This window comes from Mustela putorius, unplaced genomic scaffold (assembly GCF_011764305.1).
Source record: "Mustela putorius furo isolate JIRA1106 unplaced genomic scaffold, ASM1176430v1.1 tig00000827_pilon_pilon_pilon, whole genome shotgun sequence".
Classification (NCBI taxonomy): domain Eukaryota; kingdom Metazoa; phylum Chordata; class Mammalia; order Carnivora; family Mustelidae; genus Mustela; species Mustela putorius.
In genome coordinates this window covers 5,929,773-5,940,293 of record NW_025421489.1, presented here as the reverse complement: position 1 = coordinate 5,940,293, position 10,521 = coordinate 5,929,773, and the positions used below count along the sequence as shown (strand labels likewise).

Below are 10,521 nucleotides of genomic sequence, written 5' to 3'. Positions count from 1 at the left end.
TCCTACAATGTCCCATTGGCTTTTCAGGCACCTCTTCTCCCAACCCCACTAAATTAATGTAAACCTATGGGAATACAACTTGTGAACAAAAGAAACCATGTGTCATTGCAATGTAAATACGACAATGTACTTGACTCATCAGAATTTCTCTTTTGGGGGGGGGGGGAAGCCATATAGACCAGAAATCACTTGGTGGCACTGTCTTGAAAGTCCAAACATGAAAGATGTGATGAAGCCAGGGGGTGTTTGTGTGTATCAAAGGGCTTTCCCACAACAGGCATTTTATTAGGCATAGGTTAAGGGAACCACAGACATCCAAAACATTAGCAATCGTTCATATAACGGGGGCAAAAGTCCTCAAGAAATGTGTGCAAATGCACCACCAGACTTTAAAGGACGCAGATGTTTGACATTCTTGCTACAATTCTGTACACACAGCTATGACTTACCTCAGAGCGAGGACTTATTATAAGTAATTACCAGCGACTTTCTTGCATTGCCAGTGATTTTTCCCTGTGTTGCCTGGTTAATGTAGCAAATCTAACTCCTACCACATATTAGGTGGAAATGACAACTCCCAAATCTATGAAATCTAAGATGGGAGAAAAAAAACAGCATTTGAATCAATGTCTGTGGCAGACTGTATGAAAATAAACTCCGGTAAACACACGCTTTCCAAAAATATTCAGGGAGGAAGAAAGGACACGGGAAAGGCTATGTAATAACTAATTATCCAAAAAGACAGCGAAGTATTCCACAATTTGTAAAACTGTGTATATAATTAATTCTTTGCAATGGGCTGAATTTTTTTTTGATTGAGAAAAAATCTTAATTAGAATAATAAGAGGGCAGTCCATGCACATAAACCCATGCACGTGCATACTCTGAATTTTGTCCATAAAACATTTAACTTTATTAAGATTACAAAAACCTGTCATTGCTACTTATATTAAAATTTGGCAGAGGGAGGACTGCAGCATTTCTAGCACTGGCTGCTGATGGTAAAATATTCCTGCATGTCTAATGCCTAGATGAACAGAGACTGCTATCCATGCAGCTTCCAACCCTAGGTTCTCACCTGGGCTCCTCAGGAAAGTCTTCTGCCCCCTCCTGGCCGGTGCACAACTCACCCCTACCCAGCTGCAAGAGCCCCAGGGCTCACTAGACTTCCCCTTTACAGTGTCTCCTATGCTGCAACTGGGCAATTAATTACCAAAGATACACAATTACATGCAAATGTACACAATTATATACAAATGTACACAATCATATGCAAGTGCATAAATGTACATCCTTAGCTGCTTCATGCTAATCTCTCTTACCAATATGTAAGCTTGATGAGGAAAGTTCTGTGTTCTGTTCCTTGAATCCCATAAACCCTAAATAGATGCTGAACTCATAAACCACCTTCAGCAAGAGCCATCACCAGAGTAAACTGGAAGAAGTAGATGTTTCTATTGGGCAAACGTGATGACCGCTACACTACGAAAACCCACCTTGAATTGGGTATTCCTGAAAGTTCTGCAAAAACCAGTCCTCTTTCATCCCTGGAATACCAGTGCCAATGTCACTCTCAACGGTGGCCCCAGACACTCCCTTCTTCTTTGCCAAATGTACAAATCAACGAGAACATTCCTCTGAACTGCCAGTCCCTTCTTTGTACCTACACACTGGCTGCAGTTAAATGCCCTTGGTTGTCCACTGTGGTTACCCTTCATGGGGTCCAAGGAAACAACTTCTAACTAAAGGGATTTTCAGTAGGATATAGGCTGTATACTATATCATAAAAGAAAACAAAGGAAAAGTACATAAAATAAGCTGGGAACAATTGAACTGTAATAATGTAATTGGCATCTCAGTTACTTCTGCTATTTAGTGTTTCATTGTGGGGGAAGGGGAGGACATGGTGCAAATCTTTCCAACATTCATGAAATTGGGTCTTTGTCAAGGTTAGAGGAGGTGGTCTCGTAGTGACTCTAGGGCTGAGCCTCGAGCATCTGATGTGGTGTATGGCCACCCACAGCAGCAAGGGTCAGGGCTGCTGCATGATGAGAGCCACTCATTAATAAGAATTGAGTTTCTTTCTTCCCATCTCTTTATGGCTCTACCATGTGCCATATGTCACTACTGACCACCAACTTTACTTTTCACTCCATCTCCTCTAAATATCTGTCCCCCATTTTGTGGCTTTTCTTACTCATGATTCCTGCCTTCCCTAAGCCTAGGCTTACTCCTGACTTCCTTCTTTCTCCGCGTCCTTTAGCTTTGAATAATACAACCAGTTAGCCAACTCGCTCTCTCTTTGGAACTCAGACTCTTCAGAGAGATTTGGACAGAATCAGTCACCATCCCTCCTCTAAGTTCTTGTGGAGCCCTCATCCAGGCCCTCCAGACAGCCCATCAGTTGGTCATCTAGACCCAGTCAGCTGTGATCACAGTGGTGAAATCATGTGAGATAACAAAAATAAAGTCACGCCAGCGTGGTCTTGGAGAGCAACCCTCAGAATAATGGCAGTAAATATGGCTAGCCCAGGTCAAGAACCAGAAACTAGTTCATTCAAAGAGTAATCTAATAACTAAATTTGAGATGCAGGAAAATTCCTTATTCTGTTGAGTGGAATAACAAGAGTCCTGATTTTTCATTTCTCTACTATTCTCTTTCATGTTTTCTACTTTAAAAAGAAAAAGAAAAGGTGGGTGCGTGGGTGGCACAGTCGGATAAGTGACCAAGACTTGGTTTCAGCTCAGGTGGTAATCTCAGGGCCATGAGATCGAGTCCCACCTCCGGCTCCAAGCTCAGTAGGAAGTCTGCTTGAGATTGTCTCTCTCTCCCTCTCTCCCTGCTCTCTCTCTCTCAAATCAGTAAATCTTTAAAATAAAATAAAAAGTAGAAAGTGGCAAAGATCAAGTGCCACAGTAAAAACAAAATCTGTAACTGGGTCCTTTGTTCTAATGTTGACCTGGCACACTTTTAATCTATTTTCTCCTTCTGTTTTTTTATAACTTTGTTGCTCCCAAATACTAATATAATAGACCAAGCCATGAGAATTTTGCTTAGAACTGCAGAGAGTAGTTGAAGCTCACATTTGGCCCATATTCAGTTTTCTGCCACCACATAACTCTTATTCAGTCCCCCTGTGTGGGAGAATCAGGTTACATAAAGGAAGGAACAAAGCTTTCCTTTTATCTACTTTTTAATTTATTATGTCGGAGTATTTTTGTAAAAGGTTATTTTAGTAGGCTTCTGGTGGTCATGTGCATTTCAGGGACTTATAAAACTGATGTCACAATGTTGAGGTTAATAAAATTATAAGCATAAAATATTCTAAATCCCAATTATTTTAGTTTAGGGGGAAAAAAAATTCCTGCTAAGTTATTCATTACTCTGTGACTTGGGTTCCAAGGAAGAAATTTATTATCATGGAGGGAAAAAAACCTTGGCTGGAGAAAAAGATAGCAAATTCTTCAAATAAATAAACAGGCTGTTTTGTAATTTGAAATATCATCAGTATATTTGATGATGAATATCACACAAATACTCGTTTTATGCTTTTAGAATATGAAAAGCAGAAAATTTCAAGATCAGGAAGACATGTTTGTTCTGTGAGCAAGTGTTCTAAATGTGTTATCTGGGGCACCTGGATGGTTCAGTCAGTTAAGTGTCTGCTCATGTCATGATCTCAGGGTCCTGGGATCAAGTCACATGTTGGGCTCCCCACTCAGCACGGGGGAGAGGAGGGGAGTCTCTTTCTCTCTTTCCCTCTACCCCTCCCTCCCGGCTGTGCGTGCTCTCTCTCTCTCTCACATGAACACACACCCTCTCTCTATCAAATAAATAAAATCTTTTAAAATTTTTTCTTAAATAAATGTGTCATCCATACTGTTCATCAGTGTACAATTGGGAGGGTTTATGCCTCTTCAAAGAGGAACTTCTACACAATAATATAGTAAGGCTAAGAACTTAGTCTCAATAGATTTATACTAGGGTAAAAATAGGGACTAACTTACTTTTTCCAACTATGGGAAAATTAGGAGAAAAAGCAATTATGTTCTATGATAAATGAGCCATTCTTAGCTGAAAAATCAGAGCATCTCTCCTTTTCATGTACTCAATTTGCACATTTTCTATTCTTTGCTTCAAGCTGTTTCTTTCATCTTACTACTATAAGAAAATTAAAATTCTACTATTGGGAACATATGAGAGATTTAATCTTGAAAGAAGTGAACTACAATGCTGTATTATTGGAGTACGCTGATACACAGTCAGAAAGATACTCAGCTTGAAAAAGCATAATATTGTTATCATTTAAAACTAAGTTTATTTGGGGGAGGAAGACACATTTTGAGTGACTCACTAATGGAAGGGCACCGAAGCCAGCCGGGGCCTCCAGTGTGATTTACTGTGCATTGTCATGATAAACCTTGTCCCCGGGGCACCGTCAATGACCCCAGCTCCAAGAAACCCAGGTGAGAACCAAGACGTAGAACCATTTTGTTATATCCTGCATTTATTTAAGCAAACCAGATGTGTAGAGATAGGAAAATTAGAGCGTTATAACATTTTACAAATACAGAAAGAAGACACAGAATAATAATATCCTGAAGAAAGTGCATCCGAACACAGCTCGATCACAGGAGGACACTTGCAGTGACCACAATGAAGCCACAGCCGACACGTCCATCTCTCATTCTTGTTCTGACATCATTCAAGTAGATTTAAGAGATAACTTGGCGATTCACTTTTAAACAAATAATAATACTAATGATTATAGTAGCCTTGAAGGGTTTGTGAGTGACTATACTATACATACAAGATGCTAGGCTTCATGTTTATTCCAATGCCGCTGTACATTATGCAGGGGGGAAATAATGTCTTATTACACGATTACTGTGACATCCACTAAAATGTGAACTAGTTTGCATAGGTTAGTCCTTTGGGCAGCACGATGTTGCTCTAGTCCACCAAGGCTTAAAGATTCACAGTGTAGAGGAAAGAAAACATGAATTAAAGCATTTCTACTAAAATATATTTTAATAGCTGGTGTTAATTTGCATAACAAAAGCCAAATTATAGTAATAACATTGTATCGTTCTATAAGCCCCTTCATTTTAAAACCATAAAGTGTTTCCATTAAAACTGTATGCTCTCAAAGTTAGTACGGTCTTACCAATTCGTCAACCACAATTCTACATTTTTGAAGCAGACAGAAGCCAAGCTGCGCAGTGACTCAATTTTGTATTTTTATCACAAGTCAAAGGCCAACGTTTCCACGCCGTGCCCACAACACACTTGGTGCCACTTCTCAATGCTCAGCCATTTATCGTATGGACACTGAAGAGTGGGACTAGCATGCAGTTTTCTTTCTTCCTTCAACGTCAATCATTCTTAACAGCAACTGGATTACAAAGAAGTAGACACTATGCCAACTGGGTACCATGTGTCAAACGCAAAAAGCATATGCGATTCCATGAATATATGGAAGTAATATGGACATCCGGGGAGATATCTGCCTGGGGATCCTTCCAGGCTAGTGGATTCCAGTAGTCTAAGCATCATGAAATGATGGCCACAGAAACATCATACAATATCTTGGTTTTTTTTGTTATTGTTATTGTTTTTGTTTTTGATCATCAGTAGTTGACAGCCAGTTGCCTGGAAAGGACCCGAATGGGCGTGGGATCCTTCAGAAAGAGACTTTCCTTTTAGCATTCCTAACTTACTTCACATAGCTTCTTACTTAACTAAAGCTTTCTCACCTCTGTGTCTCATTACCCAAAACACCCACGCTCGAGCCACTTTTAGAGCATCAGAAGCAAATAGCTAAGGTCTAATAGAAATTTACGAAGTGAATTTCATCTTGTGTAATGAATTCAGCCTCATAACATAATTCTTCTGTCTTGCAATAGGTATTTTAAGTCTCAAACCTAAAGTTAATGTTTATGCATCCTGACTGTATATAAATCCATCAAGAACTTTTCAGAAATAGACGGGGAAAAGTCAGTATTTTCTAAAGTTCTACACCTTTAGAGGTAAAAATACAATCAGCTATCACCTTTCATATCTGTCAGGACCATCACATTTCCCCACAAGAAAAATACCAATCATGTATAATAAAATATTACTATAGAATAGACAAGAAGCTTGGTTGCTTGGTTCTCATTCCGAGACCATCATGGATAAACAAGGGTCATCAAAAAGGCACCTTTTTAAAAAATATATCTCTATTATAATTTTGGTATAAACTATATCCACTTTATATAAGGATGCGTTATTAAAGGGTCATGCCCGTTTTCTTTATCTTTTCATCAAAAACACTTCACTGGAGGTGAACACACCCAAAAAAAGAGATGCACCTCTTGAACTTCACTGTTCTAGAAAAGTCTGTTTCCCCACCTCCCAGACTGTTGCCAAGCCCAACTGGGAGAGGACAAGAGAGGAGAGACTGGGGTCAACTTGCCCAAATGGCCTCTTCATCATCTTCAAGCGGTGAACCTAGTGACGAGAGAGGGGCGGGTCTAATCTCATCCACATTCATACAAGGTGCCCGTAGAAATTGTGCTTGCAAAGTCCCGTGTGGTCTCTGGAGGTGGGGAAGCCTGGGAAGAGACAGGGATGCCGAGGGGATCTGACAACCAGATAAGTATTTCAACTTGGGCTACGCTGTGGTGTATAAACAAGAACAAGAAGACGTGAAGAACTCGTTTTGTCACAGGTTAGAAATCGGAAGCTTTCCTCGAGCACGAGAATTAGTAAAAACGTTGACTACAAAGACGTACAACGAAAGTCGTCTATTCTGCTGCTCAGCTTCTCTCAGGAGAGAGATGATCCACATTGAGTTTTGTTTTCAGAACCTTATAAGATATATCAACCTGCTCCATGTGCTTTTTTCAGGCCTGAGAATGCATCATGTTCAGAGAATCAGGTGCATGCTTTCTGTGCTTGGACATTTCACAGTCTTTAGCTTGATTTCTAAAAAATCGATTTTTTTTTTTACACCCTTCTTTAGCAGTTAGTGTTATTTATGTGTGAGATGCATGCCGCCAAATTGAGGGGAGGGGAGCCATGTGCAAAGTGGAAAAACTGTTGGAGAACATAGTTTTGAAAAATAATGCTGTAAAAATAGCGCTTTGGTATTATACATGTATGTTTCCAATATTTCTGCTGAGATGCCCAAGATCCTGACAAGCATTAGTAACAGTGACAACAAATAATTGCTCTCTGGTTAAATTCTGAGCAGACCTTAATTCCTAGAGGCTGGAAGAAGAAACATCTCGCTACGCAAACATTATGCGAAGCTAAAAATTTTAGAATTATTCCCCTAATAATTATTGACTTCTACATTCCATGAATCTGATTTTAAAATTAATAGATGAGAAAGACAATGGAACAACCAACTACTATTTTATGGGACTTTTCCCCAATTAAAAGTATCACTTCAAATCCGTTTCCTTTGAGCTTCCTATAAATGTGCTATTTCTCAAAAATTGTACCTGTCCTACATTTAGTCTGAAAATTTAATCAACAACTACTCTTTTTCCTAATCACAAAAAAATGTGGTCTGGGTGAAACATAAATATTTGCTTAATGATACTATAAAATTGAGTAAGTTTATTGCCCCAGTTTTAATGCACAGAATCTTTTTTTTTTTTTTTTCCAAGAATGTTGCAAGTTTAGCTTGCCTTTGTTGGTTTGTGGACAAGACATCTAAACAGATAGGGGTTAATTTAATCATGACTGCCCATTCCAATGCCAGAAAATCAGTCCCGCTGGGTATGAAGGAATCTGTAAAAACCCCTCAAAAAATTCTCTAGTCTTCTACGTGAATTTCTTTCATCTCTTTTTGTGTGAGTTTCTATAGATGCAGCTTGAGTGTAATAAAGCTTATTTGTTCTTTGAGCCAGAGAAAATAAAACTCTAGATTTTCAAAAAGTAGGTGCTAACTTTCCACAAGCATAAACGAATTAGCATTTGTTTCTGGACTCCTAAACACTTCCGTAAAAGGTATTTTATAAGATATTTCCTTAATTTCTTTGCCTATGTTACCTAAAGGAGATAGCCTCAAGATCGATACATTTTATCACATTTTTTAAACTTTGCTTTTAGCCTCTTTGTCACAACTCCAGAGGCAAGCCCTACATGAATGCTACCCTGCTGAGGTCTAAATACATCAGAAAAACACAGAGTGGCTGATGGACGTTAATTTCTCCAGCCACCTTGACTGCAGACTACAGGCCAATCATCACGACCCGCCAGCAAGGCTGCAGCTCTGTGGTGAACCCAGAAAGTGCCCGCAGGGTCTTGCATTTGAAATTCAAGATAGGACAACAATTTCTTTTTTTAGTGAACAACCTGTTGGGCCTTGATCTAAAATTTCTGCCGGCATTTTCATCTCCCCTCCTCCACCCAATATGGGTTAGAAAGTAAAAACCAGAAGAAAGTAGAAAAGACGTCTTTCCCATTAACTGGTTTCAGTGGCTGGACTTCCATTCCTGGATGTAAATAGCATTTTCCAGAAACACACACACACACAAACACACACACACACACACACACACACACATAAACCTGATCATCTCTCTGTGGAGTGGGTGACGTTTTGCTCACTGGTTGTGTCTCTCGCACACCTTGTAGTCTTTGGCTCCTGTTTAGTTAGCTTTACTTTTAAATTGACAGCGGCATTATGTTAAAGAAAGCTGCTCAGTAAATACCTAAATCACTTATTTGCTAGAGTAGGCGTCTATTTCCTAAAGGTGTAAATCCTTCGAAACTAGAGTGCAAGGCAGCAGGAGAATCTCAAGCAACTTTTCAAAAACATGTTTTTCTGATGAGCAGGCTACTAGAAGGGAGGGCTGTTAGGTTATCAGCCGCACTTGTTGCTTTAATTATGGGGATGGGCAGTGCAGCTGCCTATGTTACAGAAGCTTGAACCTACGTGACATGCAACAGGGTCAAAGCCCTTAGGGAAATAATAGAGATGACCTTCAACTTTGCCCTTTGCAGAGTAGCTGTGACCTTATTTGGTCCTGACATTCTATGGAGTCAAGCATAGACTTGGACCCACAGAATGTAAATGAAGAGTAGGATATGCCTTGGTACAAATGAGAAACAAAGAGACCCAAGTCAGCCTAGGGAACAAGGAAATGTCTTTGTTTGGGAGAAGTTTCTAGGTCCCGAAGGCCACCAGTCAATATAATTTTAACCAAATCGCCGTTCTGCCACTCCTGACGTTTATTACATTAGGCAATTTTCACTTGAATTGGAAATTCCCTAATGACTCAAAAGCTAAATGGTTTTTAAATTATTGGCTGTGTTACTGAATTACAAGAATTGGCTTCTGGTGATTCCAAAGTGACAGCTAATAAGTTTCATAGACTTGTTACGTGTAAGGGACAATCAACATCTCTATTAAAGTCTACAAAAATACATTTCCCAGAAGTGTTCAATAGCCAATCAAAGGAAATCATTAACCCAATTAGCAGCACCGGGCCTCCAGACCTTAAGGTTTTGTGTACAGGAATTACTGAAAATGCTGCTGTTCTGAGCCCAGAAGTCAGTCTTTTTTCCTGGTACCTATGTGTCTCATTGTCAAAGTGAAGATAGATTATTGTAAAATAACTGCCAAGTTGTCTTAAAAGTATCTTCTATCTTTTAAAAAGATTGGGTTTAGTATACATTAGAATAAAGCTCAAAGACAAGGAGAGAGAATTAATTGACAAACTCAATGTAATTGGCTGGGAGCATCCCTGTTTTCCCAGTTCTCTGCACCGTGCCATACATCCAGCCGTCGTCGATGGGCTGTACGTTGACGATGTAGTCGCCGTCCCTGAAGGAGACCTCATCTTCGTCCTGGGCACTGTAATCATACATGGCTCGGTAGGTCCTCTGAGAAAGGAAAGAGGGGATCACACGATGGAGACCAAATAGTTATGGCCACACATGCCAATCATGACCGACCAGCTCACACAAAATGAAGTAACTATGAGGAATGTTCCCAAGTATATTTCTTTCTGGAGATCTCCAAACCAGAGCCTAGCACTGACCTTAGTTGCATGCATCTCAAGTTGACCAGGCTAGCAAAAAGGGTAATGTTTGGGGGCCCACAATGGCAATCAAGGAAGCCTCTAGATACAATAACTAGCCCATGAAAAAGTAAGCTTTGAAGCGGTAAAGGCAACTTCTCCCAGCTTCAGTTAACCCTTTAGATTATGTAGATTCTCCCCTATTCCACATTCTTCAGAGAACAAAATCTGCCCTAGGGACAGACAGAACCAAGTCACCACCAAGTCCCTGCCATGGGCCCCTGGCAGAGGAAATGAATTTTTCTTAATTAGGAACAAAGAATTTTTGCTTTCTTTTAAAAATACATGTATATAAAGTAAAAATACATAATACACTCATTTTGTAGGTTTTAGAATCACAGTGATAGACGTTTAGCATCTAAATGTTCTGAATATTGAGGGACACATAGCTGAATCCTTGTTATAATGAGGAAATTATTCACTTCCTAACTTCGAACTATG

The 10,521-nt window shown here is 39.6% G+C and overlaps 1 protein-coding gene across 14 annotated transcripts in view; it reads right to left on the bottom strand.

Annotated features, from left to right (window-relative positions):
- Window positions 1–4,482: 4,482 nt before the first annotated feature.
- NEBL (nebulette) overlaps window positions 4,483–10,521 on the bottom strand; it is a 363,452-nt gene continuing 357,413 nt past the window's right edge. For all 14 annotated transcript variants that reach the window (XM_045085006.1, XM_013058914.2, XM_013058907.2 and 11 more), the window contains one exon: window positions 4,483–9,883. In XM_045085006.1, coding sequence (XP_044940941.1) covers window positions 9,707–9,883 — 177 coding nt within the window. In that variant the 3' untranslated portion in view covers window positions 4,483–9,706. The remainder of the gene's footprint in view (window positions 9,884–10,521) is intronic.